Below are 22,251 nucleotides of genomic sequence, written 5' to 3'. Positions count from 1 at the left end.
TCCCAAGGGCCAAGCCCCGCCACTCACTGCCTGCCCGCTTATCTTCTGGGCTATTTCGCAGGTGACTCTGGCTGGCTTCCGTGGGGGGCTCATCACCGGCAGGGCTGGTGACCCCAGGAATGGCAGGCAGATCCCTTGGGGGTGTTTTGGTCACAGGTGAGTTCCGACACTCCATCAAGAATTTCCGGTCGTAGATGATCCTGGTACCTAGAAGGGCACAAAAAATGGTGAAGCCACCTGCAACCTCCTGCCTGTTGATTTTTCCACTTTTTAAAGGCGTGGCTCCAGCATAGGCAGCAGATTATCCTGAAAAAGCCAGAGGAGTCCAGATGCGATGGCTCACGCCTGTAATCCCAGCACTTTGGGGACTGAGGCTGAGGCGGGCAGGATCACCTGAGGTCAGGAGTTTGAGACCAGTCTGGCCAACATGGTGAAACCCTGTCTCTACTAAAAATACAAAGATTAGCCGGGCGTGGTGGCGGGAGCCTGTAATCTCAGCTACTTGGGAGGCTGAGGCAGGAGAATCACTTGAACCTGGGAGGTGGAGGTTGCAGTGAGCCAACTGTGCCACTGCACTCCAACCTGGGTGACAGAGTGAGATTCTGTCTCAAAAAAAAAAAAGGAAAAGAAAAAGAAAAAAGCCAGAGTAGTGAGGCTTATTTGGAGGCCTGGCTGCCACCCAGAACTCTGCTACCTCCAAACGGACCTGACTCCCCCTTCACATGGAATGACCCAATGGAAGGGGCCTACAGGCCACCCACTGCACCTGTGTCTTCCCAGAGCTCCGAGCACCCTGTGCTCCCTAAAGCCCCTCAGCTCACCAGAGCTCAGTGTTAATTACTCATGACAATCACATATCACGTTGGAAAAAATACACTTCTATTCATTGTTCAGTCCTGTCCTTATAGCACGCCCGTGGGATAATCAGAATAGGTATCTTCAGCTGCATTTTACAAATGACCAAACAGAAAATTAAGTGATTCAACCAGACTAGTAAAAATAAGAACTTTTGCTGGGTGTGGTGGCTCATGCCTATAATCCCAGCACTTTGGGAGGCCAAGGTGGGAGGACTTCTTGAGCCCAGGAGCTTGAGACCAGTTTGAACAACTTAGTGAGAGCCCCCCACTCCACTTTTTTTTTTTTTTTTTTGAGATGCAGTTTCCCTCTTGTTGTCCAGGCTGGAGTGCAACAGTGAGATCTCGGCTGACTGCAACCTCCGCCTCCCGGATTCAAGTAATTCTCCTGCCCCAGCCTCCCTAGTAGCTGAGATTACAGGCTCCTGCCACCACGCCTGGCTAATTTTTGTATTTTTAGTAGATATAGGGTTTTTCCATGTTGGCCAGGCCAGTCTCGAACTCCCAACCTCAGGTGATCTGCCCACTTTGGCCTCCCAAAGTGCTGGGATTACAGATGCGAGCCACCATGCCCGGCTGTGAGATCCATCTCTACAAAAAAGCTAAAATGAGCTGGGCATGGTGGTACGTGCTTGTAGTCCCAGCTACTTGGGAAGTGGAAGGAGATGCATTGCTTGAGCCCAGGGGGTCCAGGCTGCAGCGAGACCCTAATTCAAAGACAGCCAAAAAAAAAAAAAAAAAAAAAAAAAAAAAAGAATGCCTGGGCTTTGCGGGGAAGAATGGGAGGCAGGAGTGAAGGGTGGGCTCTCCTTGCACCCAAAGGCTCACTCCTGCTGAGCCCCTCTCCTCAGCAAGGCCCCAATGTGTCCTGCCAGTGTGTGACTGTGTCACTGAACTTCCCGGTTGCTCCACAGCCTGCATACTATTCATTCTCTTCTCAGTCTCCTTTCACAAGTGTTAGTCTTACTTACACTTCTTACTTAAACTCTAGGAGCCTGTCTCATTCGATTATTCACTATCCTCAAACCACAGCCAGGCCCCAGCCCATGTGCAGTTGGCCGAGTGATACCCTATATGTATAAGAGAGTTTTTTCTCCAAACGGCCCCAACTCCCTCTTCACATGGAATGATCCGATGGAAGGGGTCTACAGACCACCAACTGCATCTGTGTCTTCCCAGAGCTCTGTGCACTCTGTGCTCTGTCCCTAAAGCCCCTCAGCTCACCAGGGCTCACTGTTAATTACTCATGACAATCACATATCACATTGGAAAAAATGCACTTCTATTCATTGTTCAGTACTGTCCGCATGGCAGGTTTAAAAAAAAAAAAATTTGCTCCCCAGGCACAGTGGCTCACACCTGTAATCCCAGCACTTTGGGAGACTGAGGCAGGTGGATTACCTGAGGTCAGGAGTTTGAGACCAGCCTGGCCAACATGGTGAAACTCCATCTCTACTAAAGTAACAAAATTTAGCTGGGCTTGGTAGTAGCATCCGTAATCCCAGCTTCTCAAGAGGCTGAGGCAGGAGAATCACTTGAATCTGGGAGGCAGAGGTTGTAGTGAGCCCAGATCACGCCACTGAACTCCAGCCTGGGCAACAAGAGCAAAACTCTGTTTAAAAAAAAAAAAAAAAAAAAAAAAAAATCTTTTAAAATTCACTACTGTACTAACAAGGAAAAGGAGTCTTTTTCGCAAAGTAGAGGACCCAAAATCTTTGCAGGCCTATCTGATCTATCATATAGCAGTGAATAGTGAGGAGGTTATTATAATTTTTTGAGACTGAGTTCTACTCTATTGCCCAGGCTGGAGTGCAATGGCGGGATCTTGGCTCACTGCAACCTCTGTCTCCCGGGTTCAAGCAATTCTCCTGCCTCAGCCTCCCAAGTAGCTGGGATTACAGGTGCCCATTGCCATGCCCGGCTAATTTTTGTATTTTTAGTAGAGATGGGTTTCACCATGCTAGTCAGTCTGATCTTGAATTCCTGATTCAGGTGATTCGACCGCCTCGGGCTCCCAAAGTGCTGGGATTACAGGCATGAGACACTGTGCCTGACCCTTATTTTAAAAACAGGGTCTCACTCTGTCTCCCAGGCTGCCATGCAGTGGCATGATCTCGGTTCACTGCAAACTCCACCACCTGGGCTCAAGTGATCCTCCTGCCTCAGCCTCCCATGTAGCTGGGTCTAAAGGCCAACATGCCTGGCTAATTTTTGTATTTTTACTAGAGATGGCGTTTTACCATGTTGGCCAGGGCTGGTCTCGAACTCCTGGGCTCAAGGGATCCACCTGCCTCAGCCTCCCAAACTGTTGGGATTATAGGTGTGAGCCACCATGCCCGACAAGGAGGTTATTCTTCTTTGGCTCTGATTGTCTTCAAAGCAGCTGTATGGCACTGATCATCTCCAACACCTTGACTGCATTTGCTGACGGCTCCCTTTTCAACAAAGAGCAGGCTTCAGGCTCAAAGCCTTCAGCGGGCAGTGGAATCTAGTAAGAATGTTAAAACTGTCTGCTGTCATGATTATTTCTTTTTATAGCTACCTTCTATTTATGGCAAGTGAATCTGGTTTTCCATATATAGTGGTGACAGCAATTCCTTTTAATATTACTATTTAACATCAATAATATGTGATAGATTCTATAAAATAATGTAAATTAAATTCAAAATCTAAGGTGATATAAAGAAATATTAAATATCTATACAAATGGAATGCAAAGTATGGTAATAATTGAGCTGATGAAATATGAATAACCCAAGGTTTGGAACCATGATTTGAGGACTTCAGGAATGCACTTCCCTATCAATAACCTTGAAATCTCTCCCTCACTTACGGGTTATGATGAGTGGCATTCCAGCAGATAAGATTCTTTTTTTTTGACATGGAGTCTTGCTCTGTCGCCCAGGCTGGAGTGTAGAGGCGCCAGCTTAGCTCACTGCAACCTCCGCCTCCTGGGTTCAAGCAATTCTCCTGCCTCAGCTTCCTGAGTAGCTGGGATTACAGACCTGAATCACCACGCCTGGCTAATTTTGTATTTTTAGAGACGAAGTTTCACCATATTGGCCAGGCTGGTCTCAAACTCCTGACCTCAGGCGATATGCCTGCCTCAGCCTACCAAAGTGTTGGGATTACAGGCGTATGCCACCGCACACGGCCAAGATTCATTTCTTATGCTTCATTTTACTTTTGTGATTTTTAATTTTTATGGATACATAATATTTGTACATTCTGAGATTCATTTCTTGATGCTCAGCACTGGACTCTCCGTAAACTCCTGGAAAGGCACCACTTTCCATCTCGGAGACTGAGCATGAATTCATGAAACGTAGCTCCATGCTGAGGAGGACCTAAGATGCTGAAGGGCAGAGGAATGCAGAGAAATACCTAAAGAGAAAGTTCACCTGCTGGCCGCGTTCCTCCAGTGTCTGGCTGTGCCCCCTCCAGGCAGTCACTGGTCTTACTCTCCTGTTCCCCTGCAGGAGAGGCAGTGATGCTGAAGTTGACAGCCCTGCTCATTGCCTGGGGAATTCCAGCGCACAGCTGTTTCTTAGGAGGAGGGTTGTAAAGGAAAGAGCCAGACTGCACTTTGGGCTCCGTTCCCAGCCACTGTGTGACCCTATGCATGTTACTCCTTGCACCCCCTGCTTTGGGCCGCTGTCTCCTCACCTGTAAAAATAAAGACCCATGCACCTTCTAGGTCTGAGTGCCTGTGAGCCCAGTAGATTACAAATGGTGAGTGGTGGTGTCCTCTTTTTGCAGGGCAGGGTCAGGTGTGAAGGGAGGAAAGGGAAGACCAATGTCTAACTCTCTTTTTAAAAAAGTGACCCAGGCCGGGCACAGTGGCTCACACTTGTAATCCCAGCACTTTGGGAGGCCAGGGTGAGTGGATCACAAGGTCAGGAGATAGAGACCATCCTGGCTAACATGGTGAAACCCTGTCTCTACTAAAAATACAAAAAATTAGCTGGGTATGGTGGTGGGCACCTGTAGACCGGGCTACTCTTGAGGCTGAGGCAGGACAATCACTTGAACCTGGGAGGCGGAGGTTGCAGTGAGCTGAGATCGCACCACTGCACTCCAGCCTGGGCAAGAGCAAGATTCTGTCTCAAAAAAAAAATTATTAAAAAAGTGACCCAGATTTGTTTCGGTTCTAGAGGCCAGATGTGGTATTGCTCCACTCTGCAAGGCTTGGGGCTGTACAATCATCCTCTCCCCAGAGACCCCAGCGTTCAGGCAGCGGGGTGGGGACTCAGTGGACAAGTGGCTGGACATCTTGGCTCCAGATGGGACCACTTTTTTTCTGTTGTTTCTTAATCTGTGACACTTGGCAGGAGTCTCCCTGCTTCTTATTTTCCCCCAACTTTGCTTTTTGATTGCTTTGAGATGGAGTCTCACTCTGTCACCCAGGCTGGAATGCAGTGGCGCGATCTTGGCTTCCTGCAACCTTGGCCTCCTGGGTTCTAGCAATTCTCCCATCTCAGCCTCCTCAGTAGCTGGGACAACAGGCATGTGCTATCATGCCCGAATAATTTTCGTATTTTTTGGTAGAGATGGTTTCACCATGTTGGCCAGGCTGGTCTTGAACTCCTGACCTCAAGTGATCCACTGGCTTCGGCCTCCTGAAGTGCTGGGGTTACAGGCAGGAGCCAACATGCTTTTTATTATTATTATTATTATTGGTTTGTTTACCATAGAATGAAACCTAAGAGTTAAAGATTAAATAGTCTTAAAGAAGAGCCCAGAGGCCAGCCATCGTCTGAAGAGCCTCTTTAAAATCAACAGCCCCCTCAAGCCTGTAATCCCAGCACTTTGGGAGGCCGAGGCAGGTGGATCACGAGGTCGGCAGATCGAGACCAACCAGGTCAACATGGTGAAACCCCGTCTCTACTTAAAATTACAAAAAAAAAAAATTAGCTGGGCACAGTGGCGCGTGCCTGTAATCCCAGCTACTCAGGAGGCTGAGGCAGGAGAATTGCCTGAACCCAGGGGGCGGAGGTTGAGGTGAGCCGAGATCGGGCCATTGCACTCCAGCCTGGGTAACAAGAGCGAAACTCCGTCTCAAAAAAAAAAAAATCAACAGCCCCTAGTGATTTTTTAAAAATTGTGGTTAAGTACACATAATATTCATCATCTTAAACATTTTAAGGGTACAGTCCAGTAGTGTTAAATAAATTATCAGTGCTGTGCTACCGTCACTGCCATTCATCTCCAAAATGTTTTCATCATGCAAAACTGAAGCTCTACACCCATGAAATAACAACTCCCAGCCAGGTGTGGTGGCTCATGCCTGCAATCCCAGCACTTTGGGAGGCTGAGGCAGGCGGATCACAAGGTCAAGAGACCAAGATCATCCAACATGGTGAAATCTACCTCATCTACTAAAAATAAGAAAATTAGCCGAGCGTGGTGGGGCATGCCTGTAGTCCCAGCTACTTGGGAGGCTGAGGCAGGAGGATCCCTGGAACCCGGGAGGCGGAAGTTGCAGTGAGCTGAGATGGCCCCATTGCATTCCAGCCTGGCGACAGAGCAAGACTCCATCTCAAAAACAACAACAACAATAACAAAACCCAACTCCCATTCCCCTCTTCCTTGAGGCCCTGGCAACCAGGGAACCACTTTCTGTCTCTCTGAATTTGACCACTCTAGGCATCTTATATAAGTGGAATCATATAGGATTTGCCTTTTCATGGCTAGCTTATTTCACTTAGCATGATGTCCTCAAAGCCGCTCCACACTGTAGCCTGTGGTAAGATTTCCTTCCAGCTGAAGGCTGAATAACACCCCAGAGTGAGCGTGTGTTCATCATGCTTATTCTCTCCTCCAAGTGATGGACACTGGGCTGCTTCTACTTCTCAGTTACCATGAATAGTGCTGCTATCAATGTGGGAGGACAAATACCTCTTCAAGATCTTGCTTTCACCAGCCTGGCCGACATGGTGAAACCCTGTCTCTACCAAAAATACAAGAATTAGCTGGTGTGGTGGCACACACCTGTAATCCCAGCTACTCTGGACTCAGGCAGGAGAATCGCTTGAATCTGGGAGGCAGAGGCTGCAGTGAGCTGAGATCGCACCACTGCACTCCAGCCTGGGCAACAGAGCAATACTCCATTTCAAAAAGAAAATTAAAAAAAAAAATCATTAATTATACTTAAAAGAGAGAAAGAAAAAGTCTCTGTGCCCTTTGTCCTATGGCTACTGCACTTACTTAAAAATAAGAATTCTGGCCGGGTGCGGTGGCTCAAGCCTGTAATCCCAGCACTTTGGGAGGCCAAGGCAGGTGGATCATGAGATCAAGAGATCGAGACCATCCTGGCCAACATGGTGAAACCCCGTCTCTACTAAAAATGCAAAAATTAGCTGGGCATGGTGGCATGCGCCTGTAGTCCCAGCTACTTGGGAGGCTGAGGCAGGAGAATTGCTTGAACCCAGGAGGCGGAGGTTGTAGTGAGCCGAGATTGTGCCACTGCACTCCAGCCTGGTGCCTGGCACCTGGCAACAAAGTGAGACTCTGTCTTAAAAAAAAAAAACAGAATTCCAATTTTACCTAATAAAATCAGAGTATTTGCTGGGTGCAGTGGCTCACGCCTGTAATCCCAGCACTTTGGGAGGCTGAGGTGAGTGGATCACAAGGCTAAGAGTTCAAGTCCAGCCTGGCCAACATGGTGACACCCCATCTCTACTAAAAATACAAAAACAATCAGCTGGGCGTGGTGGCACATGCCTGTAATCCCAGCTACTGAGGAGGCTGAGGCAGGAGAATCAGTTCAAGCTGGGTGGCAAATCTTGCAGCAAGCCAAGATTGTGCTGCTGCACTCTAGCCTGGATGATGGAGCAAGACACCATCTCAAATAAACAAACAAATAAATACATAAATAAAATCAGAGTATTTCAGTTGGAGAGGGGGCTGTGAAGAGTAAACAGCAGTGTTCAGAAAGTCAGCTGAAGGCCAGGTGAGGTGGCTCACATCTGCAAGCCCAGCACTTTGGGAGGCTGAGGTGGGAGGATCACTTGAGCCCAGGAGTTCAAGAGCAGCCTGAGCAACATAGCAAGACCTGTATCTATAGATTTTCTCTCTCTTTTTTTTTTTTTTTTTGAGACGGAGTCTCATTCTGTTGCCCAGGCTGGAGTGCAGTGGTGCGATCTTGGCTCACTGCAACCTCCTCCTGGATTCAAGCAATCTCCCTGCCTCAGTCTCTCTGCCTCCCTGCCTCAGTGGCCATGAGCCACTGCGCCCGGCCTACAAAAATTTTTTAAAAATTAGCCAGGATGATGGCATGCATTTAAGAGTCCTAGCTACTTAGGAGGCTGAGCTGAGAGGATTGCCTGAGCTCAGGAGATTGAGGATGCAGTGAGTGGTGATTGCACCACTGTACTCCAGTCTGGGAGCCAGAGCGAGATCCGTCTCAAAAAAAAAAAAAAAAAAAAGACAAACTTCAAAGCCTTGGCTCAAGACACTGCTGCAGAGCCTCTTGGTGCTGGGCACACTTGGCCCATGTACAAGGTCAGGAAATGAAAACAGGGTGGGCGGGATGGATGCCAAGATCCCCTCAGGGCTGCTGGTCAGGTGTGGTCTGACAGTCACCTCTGTGTATGTGTTCCGCAGGTGAAGTGGCATCAGACCAGGGTGGCTTCCACATAAAACTCTTCAGCCAAAGGTGGGGGCTATGACTGGGCGCACTGACTCACATCTGTAAATCCCGACACTTTGGGAGGCCAAGGTTAGAGGATCACTTGAGGTTGGGAGTTCCAGACCAGCTTGGCCAACAAAGCGAGACCTCATTTTTAAAAGCAAAATAGGCCGGGTGCGTTGGCTCATGCCTGTAATCCTAGCACTCTGGGAGGCTGAGGCAGGTGGATAACCTGAGGTCAGGAGTTCAAGACTAGCCTAGCCAACATGGTGAAATCCTGCCTCTACTAAAAATACAAAAATTAGCTAGGCGTGGCAGCACACACCTAATCCCAGCTACTTGGGAGGCTGATGCGGGAGAATCACTTGAACCTGGGAGGTGGAGGTTACAATGAGATCATGCCATTGTACTCTGGCCTGGGAGACAGAGCAAGACTCCATCACACACAAAAAATAAATAAATAAAAGCAAAACAAAACCTCTTTAGCTGAGGTTCTGTTTCCTCAATGAGCCTGTCTTGGACCCCTCTCTACACTGGGGTAAATGACCCACCTCCACTAGGTCACTACAAAGAGTATGAAGTACTTTTGAGGATCAAGGTGACTGCAAGATGGCAGAGCCATGACATTTTTCTCCTACTCCTTATCTCATGCCAAACACCAAGAATGAGAAGAACAAGCGTGCTTTCCAACCTGAATGCAGAGAGAGCTCCAACTGTCACCCCAAATCACAACAGGTAAAGACAGGCAAGTGCACCCGTGGCCAACAATCTCACAGGGAGGAAGTGGGTGACACGGATATGCAGGGAGGTGGAGGAGGAGCAAGTTCTCCATTTACCCCAGAGAACTCTAGGAAGGTTCAGGAGTTAGGGACAGCGTGGAATCTGGAGCTGGCGGCTGATAACAGGGAGACTGCTTGTAAGTCTGCATGGAAAATGGAAATCCCAGGTTCTTAGCAGTGTCTGGCAGCTGCCCCGAGGCTTACTCTCTCAAGCAACCTTACCAGAGGGGTGCCAGATGTCCCTTACCCCAAGGAGGGGGGTGATAGGAAATTTCAAGTTGACCTCCCCTCTCTCCTGCTTCAGAATAAAGAGTGAAGATAAAGACCTCAAGAAACTGATTTTGGCACAGGGGTCTGCAGTGAAAAAAACTGGTGAGGGCTGGGCACAGTGGCTCATGCCTTTAATCCCAGCACTTTGGGAGGCTGAGGTGGGCAGATCATGAGGTTAGGAGTTCAAGACCAGCCTGGCCAATATGGTGGGCTACAAAAATTAGCCGGGTGTGGTGGTGTTTGCACCTGTATTCCCAGCTACTTGGGAGGCTGAGGCAGAAGAATTGCTTGAACCAGGGAGGCAGATGTTGCAGTGAGCCAAGATTTCGCCACTGCACCCCAGCCTGGGCAACAGAGCAAGATTCTGCCTCAAAAAACAAACAAACACAAACAAGCAAACAAACTAACAACTCTTCATCTATCAAAAAAGTGATTCAGGCTGGGTGTGGTGGCTCATGCTTGTAATCCCAGTGCTTTGGGAGGGTAAGGTGGGTGGGTTGCCTGAGGTCAGGAGTTTGCTACCAGCCTGGCCAACATGGCGAAACCCTGTCTTTACTAAAAATACAAAAATTAGTTGGGCATGTTGGCATGCACCCATAATTCCAGCTAGTTGGGAGTCTGAGGAAGGAAAACTGCTTGAACCTGGGCGGATGTTGCAGTGAGCCAAGACTGGCCATTGCACTCCAGCCTCAGTGACAGAGTGAGACTCCATCTCAAAAACAAAAACAAAATCTACACTACACCTTAACTCCATGAACCGTATTCAAGTATAGAGACTACTGTCGTCCAGGGACAAAAGTATTAATCTCACCCACAAATTTGCTAGTCTTTGCTCAATCCTTTTTCCTGAAAGTAGGTATGCTGGTCTCATTTATTTACTCACTGAACCTCTAATTTGTCCCAGTACCATGCTAGGCACTAGGGATATAAAAAAGTCAGATGTAGTGAAAGCACCTAGATCTAAACCTTATCTAATTGAGTCAAGAAAGACCTGTAGACAAGTGATTACAGCCAAGCATAGCCACAGACAGGCCTAAGGGGAGACCACAGAGGGACACAAATCCCAAGCCCATCTTCCTGCTTCCAGGCAGCCTGACCCTAAACCCTTGGCCCAGAGAAACGTCCATCTCACCCAGTTCTGTGGCGCCCAAGGGGTGAGGAAGGTGGGCTAAGGCTGATCTCTATTGCCAACCTGAAGATGCACAGCAGGGAAATCCAGAACCCTGCCCCCCAGCAGGGCAGGAGAAGAGAGGAGCACTCCTGCCCTATGCCTCAAACCATCTGTGTAGCTGGGATCCAGCCCCTGTCGCGTGCTGAGGGTAGAGTTCAAGGTTCGGTCTTGAACTATCTGTGGGCAGTAACTGAGGCTCCTATCAGAAAGCCTTTGGAAACCCAGCTCTGTCATTCCATTTACCAGCTCTCATGACTCTGGGCAAGTTATGACTTAAGCTCTTTGTGCCTCAGTTTCTGCTTCTGCAAGAATGGCGATGATGATGATGATGATGATGATGATGATGATGATGATAGTCCCAACTGCATAGCGTTACTGGATGGATTTGAACAGTGGCTGACGCAATGTAAGCCCCATACAATTCTAGCTATTATCATGACCTGCATGGGTCCAGGTGACATATTTCACTATTTATTCAGTCTCATCCATACCAGGAACTAATTATCAGTCAAAGGGACAAATCACAGGACAGGTAAGCAACCCAGGACAGAGACTTGGAGGGGACAGGGTGAGGGCGTCCTCCATCCTTTTTAGGTCCACGGAAACCAAGAACCATCATGAACTTCAGCATGTTTGCTAGGCAGCATCCTTTGGGATTTTAAACTCCAGATGTGCACTAAATATAGGAATCATACATGTTTTTTTTCAAGGCATGCTTTGTGGTGACAGCAGTTTGCTTTCGACGTATAAAGAAACAAAGGGGTTCGAGACCAGCATGGATAACAAAGTGCGCTCCCATCTCTACAAAGTTAAAAATTAGCCAGGCGTAGGCCAGGTGTGGTGGTTCATGCCTGAAATCCCAGTACTTTGGGAGGCCCAGGCAGGTGGATCACCTGAGGTCACGAGATTGAGACCAGCCTGATCAACGTGGTAAAACCCTATCTCTACTAAAAATACAAAAATTAGCTGGATGTGGTGGCACATGCCTGTGATCCCAGGTACTTGGAAGGCTGAGGCAGGAGAATTGCTTGAAGCTGGGAGGCAGAGGTTGCAGTGAGCTGAGATCACACCATTGCACTCCAGCTTGGGTGACAGAATGAGACTTCATCTCAAAAAAAAAAAAAAAAAATTAGCCAGGTATAGTGGTGTATTCCTGCAGTCCCAGCTACTTAGGAGGCTGAGGCAGGAGGATGGCTTGAACCAGAATTCAAGGCTGCAGGGAGCTACAATTGTACCATTGCACAGTAGCCTGGGAGATAGAACAAGATCTCTCTCTAAAAATAAGTAAATAAATATTTTAATTAATTAATTATCATTATTATTATTTTTTGAGATAGCATCTTGCTCTGTTGCCCAGGCTGGAGTGTGATCTAGGCTCACTGCAACTTCTGCCTCCTGGGCTCAAGTGATCCTCTTGCCTCAGCCTCCCAAGTAGCTGGGCCTACAGGCATGCACCACCATGCCCAGCTAATTTATTTATTTATTTATTTATTGTAGATGAGGTTTTGTCATGCTGCCTTGGTCGGTTTTGAACTTGTGGGCTTGAGCAATCCACCCACCTTGGCCTCCCAAAGTTCTGGGATTACAATAAATAAAGCCACAGAGACATTCCCCTTAGGTTCTAGTTTCTTTACTTGTAAAACAAGGGCACTATACTAGGCTCATTCAAACTATTTTAAAGCACCAGGCATGTGCCATTTATTTTTAGGATCTCCTTGTTGGCAGGTACTCACTGTACAAATAGCACAGTGCTTGGAGGCAGGCATTCTGGGCTCAGACCTGGGCTTGCCACATACCAGTCCCTGAACTGCAAGTTGCTCTTTCATTCCTCAGCTTAAGAGGGAGGGAATCACAAAATCCACACCTCAAAGGAATATCGTGAAGATTAAATAAAATAAAGAACATCAAAGTTCTTTGTATGAGAATACAGTGACACTCACGTAATTGCTGTTAAAAAGAAAATCACTTGGGAGAACATATACAACCAAAGAAAGATGTCATAAGCCGGGAACAGGGAGCATTTTTTTGGAGGCCAAGGAGCACTGAAGTGCTGCATGATAAAGGCTTAGTGTTTTCTTTTTTTGAGACAGAGTCTTACTCTGTTGCCCAGGCTGGAGTGTAGTGGCTCGATCTTGGCTCACTGCAAACTCCGACTCCCTAGTTCAAGTGATTCCCCTGCCTCAGCCTCCTGAGTAGCTGGGATTATAGGTGTGTGCCACCATGCCCAGCTGCTACTTTTTGTATTTTTAGTAGAGGTAGGTTTCACTCTGTTGGCCAGCATGATCTCGATCTCTTGATCTCGTGATCTGCTCACTTTGGTCTCCCAGAGTGTTGGGATTATAGGTGTGGCGCCTGGCCAAGGCTCAGATTTTCAGGTGAGGTGTATATAGCAATCCTGGTTGCCATCCATCATCCCCTCTGGTCTGTGCTCACAGTCTGACATGCTAGGTCTCAGTTCCCCCTGCAACTGCCCATGGAGGAGCCTCGCCTTCCAGAAAGGAAACTGAGACCCAGAAAGGCTGTCCCCTCACAGCCATCCAGAGTCCAACCTAACCTCCATTGACTCCAATCCTAAATGCCTTCTACTATTTAAAATCAGCAAGGCTGACTAGGTGCAGTGGCTCATGCCTGCAATCATAGAGTTTTGGGAGGACGAGGCACATGGATTGCTTGAGGCCAGGAGTTTGAGACCAGCCTGGGCAATATAGTGAGACCCTCGTTGCTACAAAAAACTTAAAAAGTAGCCTGTCAAGATGGTGTGTGCCTATGGTCTCAGCTACTCCAGAGGCCGAGGCAGGAGGATCGCTTTAGCCTAGGAGTTCAAGGCTGCAGTGAGCTGGGATCATGCTACTGTACTCCAGCCTGGTTGACAAAGTGAGACCCTGTCTCTACAAAATAAAACGAAATTAGTAAGGCAGACCAGGCTACCAGCCCTTAGCTAACACTCTTGGCTGGAAAAATTAAGAGGTCTTAGACTTCTGGGTGCTTGTCAGAACAGGATGTTCCCTGCCTTGAATGCTTCCCCACAGCCCTCCAGTGCCCATACTCCACAGCTAGACAGGACTTCTGTAAACTGAGCCGTACATGTCCCTCACTTTCCCCTGGGGTTTCTTTGGCAGAAGCGTTCTTTCCCTGGATGGGGGGATGTGAGGCTTAGTGAGAGTACGAGGATGGAATTCCTAGAACTGCTGTTCCCATTCCAGGGAGAGAGACAGCATTTCACAACAGGGCCGGGATGGGGGAGGTCCTAATGCTTGTGCTCCGTTCCAAGCCAACAGCCAGTGAGCAGAACACCCTGGACAATCTGAACTCCAGGTCTGGGCAGCAGCTCCCTGTTAACCCGGAGGTAAATACACCGCCATGCCAGAATTTCCGTCTTCCCTCCCTCCTCGCCACAGTCTGGGGAGGAATCGCATGTGTTTGGGCGGCTTTTCTGGCTGGATGGTTTATTTAACAAGCAGGACAGAACTGGCAGAGGGGGAAATCTTGGTGAAAGACGCAGAGCACTCTCGGTCCAAGGCTTTTCTTTACCTCTGCCCCTCAACCACCCACCTCCGCAAAGAGAACCAAGACCCCGACATTTCTCAGGGACCAGGGGTTTATGAAGCTGCGGGATACCAGATGGGGACAATCGGCAGCGTCTCCCTCCAAGGCCCTGGCACCGACGGAATGTCAGTTTCTTTGAAAATTGGCTTTGGGCCAGGCACAGTGGCTCATGCCTGTAATCTCAGCACTTTGGGAAGCCAATGCAGATGGATCTTCTGAGGTCAGGAGTTCAAGACCAGCTTGGCCAACATAGTGAAACCCCGTCTCTACTAAAAATAGAAAAATTAGCCAGGTGTGATTGCGCACACCTGTGGTCCCAGCTACTCAGGAGGCTGAGGCAAGAGAATCGCTTGAACCCAGGAGGCGGAGTTTGCAGTGAGCTGAGATTGCGCCACTGCACTCCAGCCCAGGCAACAGAGCAAGACTACGCCTCAAAAAAAAAAAAAGAGAAGAAGAAAAGAAAAAGAAAATTGGCTTCGACAGAGACTTTCAGAACAAAATAGCTGAGCTAATTATTCTGATTGCTGGCCAACCTCCTCCCCTTCCTTTGTCTCCTCCCAAACACTTCAAATGCACCTAGTGGTGAAACTGTCTCTGAAATTCATTACCATTAGGGAATGGTCTTCTGAAATGTCTCCCATTACAAACAGCAGTGATTGCTGACCCACTTGGAAAGGAGAATGGCCCTGTTATGAGCTGAATAGCATCTCCCCCAAAAACTTTTTTTTTATTGAGATGGGGTCCCGCTCTGTCATCCAGGCTGGAGTGCAGTGGCATGATCTCAGTTCACTGAAGCCTCTGCCTCCCAGGTTCTAGAGATTCTCCTGCTTTAGCCTCCTCCTGGTAGCTGGGATTACAGGCATGAGCCACCATGCTCGGCTTGCCCTCCAAACTCTTATGTTGAAGCCCAACCCCCAGTATCTCAAAATATAACTATATTTGGAGGGATGATTAAATTAAAATGAGTTTGTTAGGGTAGGGCCCCAATCAAATCTGACTGAGGTCATTATGAGAACAGACTTGGATACAGACAGAGGAAGGCCCATGTGCAGACACAGGGAGAAGGTGGCCATCTGCAAGTCAAGGAGAAAGGCCTCAAAACCCAACCCTGCTGGCGCTCTGATCTTGGACTTCCAGCCTCCAGAACTGGGAGATAATTTTTTTTTTTTTTTTTGAGACAGTCTTGTTCTGTCACCCATGATGGAGTGCAATGGCACAGTCTTGGCTCACTGCAACCTCTGCCTCCTGGGTTCAAGCTGAGTCTCCTGACTCAGCTTCCCAGGTAGCTGGAACTATAGGCACACACCACCACACCCGGCTAATTTTTATATTTTTTAGTAGAGATTGGATTTCACTATATTGGCCAGGCTGGTCTCAAACTCCTGACCTTGTGATCCGCCCGCCTAGGCCTTCCAAAGTGCTGGGATTACAGGTGCCCAGCCTCATTTTGTTTAAACCATCCAATCTTTGGTATTTTGTTATGGCAGCCACAGTAACCTAATGCAGGCCCACTCTACCCTTGCGTTCAGAAGGGCAGAATAGAGAAATCTGTTTACACCACACACTCCTTAAGGCAAGAGACTTCCATACTGTTGACCCGACTGCACCCTCTGCTACTCTCATTCTTGTCTGGTTTTGTACTGCTGGGCACAGATACAGAAGTCCATTCTATCGCAAGTACTCCAGAAAGTTAAGGATGTTCATATGGGAGTGCTGGGTAGGGCAGAGCAGGTATGGGCTCCTCCAAGGCGTGTTCCCAAAGCCTGGCCTGTAGGACACTTGGAGGCGGAAGAGATGGTTTGGGTGGTGGCTTGCAATGAAAGCACGACACAGAGAGGAATATATTGCTTAGTAGTCCAGCATCAGGGCCACCTGTGTGGTTTGCTTTTTTGTTTTTCTTTCTGAGACAGGGTCTCACTCTGTCACACAGGCTAGAGTGCAGTGGCGTGATCATAGCTCACTGTAACCTCAAATTCCTGGGCTCCACTGATCCTCCTGCCTCAGCTTCCCAAGTAGCTAGGACTACAGGTACATGCCACTATGCCTGGCTAGTTTGTAAATTTTTTTGTAAAGACAGGGTCTCACTATGTTGGCCAAGCTGGTCTCGAACTCCTGTTCTCAAGCAATCCACCCGCCTTGGCCTCACAGTGCTGGGATTACAGGCATGAGCTACTGTACCCGACCCTGTATGGTTTGCTTTGTGGAGCTGAATGTAAGGCCTTGAAGACAGAGTATGGGATCTATGAGTCAGTACCTTCAGGAAGGTGTCCTTTGTTCTTAAACTAACCGTGATTCACAGGGTTGTGATTCCAGTCCGCTTCCACACCTGGTCCTGGTTATGCTGGCCACACATCAGGATGGGCAGCAAGTTCCCTCCAAGGCCCATTCTTTGAGGTCTGGCTCTTGTGGAAGATTATTAGAAAATGTGGCTCCTACAACTCCTCCATTCCTATTTGTGCATGTAACTTCTCTCATTAAAAGGCATGTATTTCCTGCCAGGCGTGGTGGCTCACACCTGTAATCCCAGTGCTTTGAGAGGCCAAGGCAGGCAGATCACCTGAGGTCAGGAATTAGAGACCAGCCTGGCCAACATGGTGAGACCCCCATCTCTACTAAAAATATAAAAATTAGCCGGGCATGGTGGCAGGCACCTGTAGTCCCAGCTACTTGGGAGGCTGAAGCAAGAGAAGCACTTGAACATGAGAGATGGAGGTTGTAGTTAGTTGACATCATGCCACTGCACTCTGGCCTGAGGGACAGAATGAGACTCTGTCTCAAACAAACAGACAAATAAAAAAGGCCAGTCATGGTGGCTCACATCTGTAATCCCAGCACTTTGGGAGGCTAAGGCAGGTGGATCACCTGAGCTCAGGAGTTAAAGACCAGCATGGGCAATGTAGCAAAACCCTGTCTCTACTAAAAATACACAAATTAGCCGGCTGGACCCGGTAGCTCACGCCTGTAATCCCAGCACTTTGGGAAGCTACAGCAGACGAATCAGACCAATGGATCAATTCCTGATCCATCAGACCAGCCTGGCCAACATGGTGAAACCCTGTCTCTACTAAAAATTCAAAAAAATTAGCCAGGCGTGGTAGTGGGTACCGGTAATCCCAGCTACTGGGAGGCTAAGGCAGGAGAATCACTTGAACCCAAGAGGCAGAGGTTGCAGTGAGCCAAGATCACGCCACTGCACTCCATCGTGGTGACAGAGTGAGACTCCTCTTAAAAAAAAAAAAAAATTAGCCGGGCGTGGTGGTGCAGGCTTGTAATCCCAGCTACTTGGGAGGCTGAGGCAAGAGAATCACCTGAACCCGGAAGGCAGAGGTTTCCGTGAGCCAAGATCCGGCCACAACACTCCAGACTGGGCGACAGAGGAAGACTCCATCTTAAAAAAAAAAAAGGCATTTACTTCCTGTTTCCCTGAATCTGGGCTGGCCCTGTGACTTACTTTGACTGATGAAATACTTGGTAAGTGATGTTATGGGACTTCTGAGGCTAGGCCTTAAGTGGCCTTGGAAACTACCATGTAAATAGAACTGAAGCTAGACTACTGAGTGATCAGAATGTTGAGAGACCAAGAGGATAGAGTGAACTCCCAGGCTTCTGGCTGTCCCCAGCAGTGGCCCAGTTATGTGGATAAGACCATCTTGGAGCTTCCACCCCGGGACAATCCAGCTGTCAACTGTATGCAGCCATATGAGTAAGCTCAGGCAAGATCTGCAAAGAACCCAACCAGCCCAAAGGATGGAGAGAAATGACAAATTGCTGCTGCTTAGTTACTGTTTGGGAATGGCTTGTTATACAGCAATAGCTAACTGATACAACCATTTTCACAAAGTGTCCCTGGGCAGCTAAGAAACCCTGATCCTCTGAGGCTCGTATCTGAGCTCTCTTCATGAGCTTTCATGGGTATAACAGTAAGATTATAAGAAGCCCTTTGCTGTCCATGCCCTTGAGCGCCCAAATGCCAGTGGGCAGAAGTTATCTACTCTTGTCTTGTCAGCAATACTGGATGCAAACAGATAAATAAATATCATCAGTCCCAGCGTCTGAGACCCTGGCCTCAAAACTGTTTTGTTCAGTATAAGAAAAAGTAACCAGGTACATTGGCTCACATCTGTAATCCCAATGCTTTGTGAGGTTGAGGCTGGAGGATTGCTTGAGGTCAGGAGTTCAAGACTAGCTTGGGCAACAAAGAGAGAGCTCATCTGTACAAAAAAATAAAAATTAGCCAGGTATGGTAGCGTGTGCCTGTAGTCCCAGCTACTCGGGAAGTTGAGGCAGGAAGATTGCTTGAGCCCAGGAGCTCAAAGTTATAGTGAGTGGTGATCGTGCCACTGCACGCCAGCCCATAGGCACTCCCGCCCGGGCCACAGACGGGAGACCCTATCTGTAAAAAGTTAAAAAAGAAAAGAAAAGAATGGAAAATCAAATAAAAAGTAATATCCACTCCCTGTTCAGTAATACTGGAAAAAGTAATATCATCAATACTGCTATCTGTAATACAAATGTTCCTTGACTTACACTGAAGTATGTCCCAATAAATCCAGCATATGTAGAAAATATCACTGCCAGGTGCGGTGGTTCACACCTATAACCCCAGCACTTTCAGAGGCTGAGGCGGGCAGATCACTAGAGGTCAGGAGTTCAAGATCAGCCTGGCCAACATGGTGAAAACCCACCTATGCTAAAAATACAAAATTAGCCAGGGTGGTGGCGCATGCCTGTAATTTCAGCAACTCAGGCGGCTGAAGCAGGAGAATTGCTTGAAGCAGGAGGTGGAGATTGCAGTGAGCAGAGATTGCACCACTGCTCTCCAGCTTGGGCGACAGAATGAGACTCTATCTCAAAAAAAAAAAAAAAAAGCATTTAGTATACCTAACCTACCGAACATCATAGCTTAGCCTTCCCTACCTTAAATGTGCTGAGAACACTTACATTAGCCTGCAGTTGGGCAAAATCATCTAGTAACACAGCACACTAGACTCTAGTCTTGCACCACACATAAAATACAATAACACTGGCCAGGCGAGGTGGCTCATGCCTATAATCCCAGCACTTTCAGAGGCTGAGGTGGGCAGATCACCTGAGGTCAGGAGCTCGAGACCAGCCTGACCAACATGGAGAAACCCTGTTACTACAAAATTAGCTGGGCATGGTGGCAGATGGCTGCAATCCCAGCTATTTGGGAGGCTGAGGCAGAAGAATTGCTTAAACCTGGGAGGTGAAGATTGCGATGATTGTGCCATTGCACTCCAGCCTGGGCAACCAGAGTGAAACTCCGTCTCAAAAAAAAAAAAAAAAAAAAAAAAACGCTAACACTAACAATAGCTGATGAGGTTAAAAAAAAGAAAAAGAGGCCAGGCACGGTGGCTCACGCCTATAATCCCAGCACTTTGGGAGGCTGAGGTGGGTGGATCACGAGGTCAAGAGATCGAGACCATCCTGGTCAACATGGTGAAACCCCGTCTCTACTAAAAATACAAAAATTAGCTGGGCATGGTGGTGTGCGCCTATAATCCCAGCTACTCCGCGGTTGCGGTGAGCTGAGATCCCGCCATTGCACTCCAGTCTGGGTAACAAGAGCAAAACTCTGTCTCCAAAAAATAAAAAAAAAGAAAAAGAAATCTCAAAATGTTTTAAGGAAGTTAACGGACTTGTATTGGGCCTCATTCAAAGCCATCCAGGGCCACACGTGGCCCGAGGGCCTCAGGTTGGACAAGCTTGTAATTGGCCGTTTGTCCTCACGTTTGCAGGGCTGAATGGGAGCTGCAAATAAAAATGTTCACTTCCCTGCTGAGCGTCACGTTTAACAGTTTTAAATAAAAATGTTCTCTTGTATGCACATAAATTCTTGCCTGTGCCAACAAACCCATGAAAAACCTGTTTCTTTCTGGTCTGACTTAGACCCGTGCCTGGGGTCTTTCTTCATTATGATTCACAGCGAATGAATCACACTATTTATTTACGTGTTTGTTCCCTAGGTTAGCCAGGAAAGTTTTTTTTCCCTCACTGTCCCTGCCGAGCGTCTCGAGAGTATATACCTCATATTGCTGGCCCAGAAACAGATCAAAATTCAAAATTCAATGTACAATTTCTAGGCCAGGTGTGGTGGCGCACAACTGTAGCCCCAGCTACTTGGGAGGCTGAGGTGGGAGAATTGCTTGAGCCTGAGAGGCAGAGGTTGCAGTGAGCAGAGATCATGCCACTGCACTCTAGCATGGGTAATAGAACGAGAGTCTTGTCTCAAAAACAATTTTAAAAAGTACAATTCCTACTGAATGCATATCACGTTCACACCATTGTAAAGTCAAAAATTGTAGTCACACCATCATACGCGGGGACCATCTGTATGAGGATAAGTAGTAAGGTTCAGAGAAAATTATTCTCTGGCTGGTTCAGTGGCTCATGCCTGTAATCCCGGTGCTTTGGGAGGCTGAGGTGGTGGATCACTTAAGTCCAGGAGTTCCAGATGAGCCTGGGCAACACGGCAAAACTCTGTCTCTACTAAAAAATTTAAAGATTAGCCAGGCGTGGCAGCGTGTGCTTATAGTCCCAGCTACTGGGGAGGCTCAGGCAAGAGAATCACCTGAGCTCAGGGGACCAAGGCTGCAGTGAGCCATGATCATGCCACTGCACTCCAACTTGCAACAGAGTAAGACCTTGTCTCAAAAAAACAAACAAAAAAACAAACAACAACATCAAAACAGAGAAAGTTAATTTCTATCCCTGGAACATTCTGAGATAAACACTTATACCCTGCAACTGAAAGGACAGAAAAGGAAATTTAAACATCATCATTAAACCCGTGGAGACCCAGGCCTGATGGTAAGAAAACTAGGCTATCCTGAGAGGAACGCTTTATTCTAGCCTTCTTTCCAACTCTTCACTTTCCAAATACTAGGCCTGGCATTAGGTCATGTGGATACAAAGATGAGTAAGACTGCCTGAAAAAACTTCCTGGCTAACCTAGGGAATAAACACGTAAACAAATAGTGTGATTCATTCGCTGTGAATCATAATGAAGAGAAACCCCAGGCACGGGTCTAAGTCAGACCAGAAATAAACAGGTTTTTTCATGGGTTTGTTGGCACAAGCAAGAATTTATGTGCATATAAGTGAACATTTTTATTTAAAAACTCACCTAAGAAAGCAACGTTCCTTTTTTTCAGTATTGCTGTGCCTTCTCAGGTCAGGCGCGGTGGCACCTGCCAATAATCCCAGAACTTTGGGAGGCCAAGGCAGGTGGATTAGCTCACGAGTTTGAGACCAGCGTAGGCAACATGGCGAAACCCCAACTCTACCAAAAAATACAAAAATTAGCCAGGCATAGTAGTGCACGCCTGTAGTCCCAGCCCTTTGGGAGGCTGAGATGGGAGGATCGCTTGAGCCCGGGAGGTCGAGGCTGCTACTGCACTCCAGCCTGACTGACAAAGCAAGACCCTGTCTCAAATAACAAAACCAAAACAAAAAAAAAGAACAGAAAATGTTGCCGTGCCTTCCTAACTCATCTTCCAGAACATTAAAATAAAGGTCCATATGAGGAAATGCCTCACTACTTTATGCCAATGGATAAATATGGCACTGCTCTGCCGACTTTTTCCCAAAATTTGGTAATTGAAGGGCTTTTTTTGCTCTTTTAGGAAGAAAAAAAAAAAAATCAAACTCTTCCTTTTTTTTTTTTTTGAGACAAAATTTCACTCTTGTCACCCAGGCTGGAGTACAATGGCATGATCTCGACTCACTGCAACCTCCGCCTACCATGTTGAAGTGATTCTTGTGCCTCAGCCTCCTGAGTAGGTGGGATTACAGGCTCCTGCTGCCAGGCCTGGCTATTTTTTTGTGTGTTTTTAGTAGATACACAGTTTCACCATGTTGGCCAAGGTGGTCTCGAATTCATGACCTCAGGTATCTGTCTGCCTCGGCCTCCCAAAGTGCTGGGATTACAGGTGTGAGCCACTGCACCTGGCTTCTCCTTTCAAATAATAAAGAAATAGA

General features: G+C 47.7%; 1 protein-coding gene across 1 annotated transcript in view; it reads right to left on the bottom strand.

Moving 5' to 3' along the window:
• EIF4EBP1 (eukaryotic translation initiation factor 4E binding protein 1) overlaps window positions 1-22,251 on the bottom strand; it is a 31,799-nt gene that overhangs the window by 3,358 nt on the left and 6,190 nt on the right. The window contains exon 2 of the mRNA XM_002756954.7: window positions 28-207. Within this exon, the coding sequence (XP_002757000.1) occupies window positions 28-207 (180 nt within the window). The remainder of the gene's footprint in view (window positions 1-27; window positions 208-22,251) is intronic.

This window comes from Callithrix jacchus, chromosome 13, assembly GCF_049354715.1.
Source record: "Callithrix jacchus isolate 240 chromosome 13, calJac240_pri, whole genome shotgun sequence".
In the NCBI taxonomy this organism is placed as follows: domain Eukaryota; kingdom Metazoa; phylum Chordata; class Mammalia; order Primates; family Cebidae; genus Callithrix; species Callithrix jacchus.
Note: the sequence above shows the minus strand (reverse complement) of the source record. Positions and strands in the feature narration are given on the sequence as shown.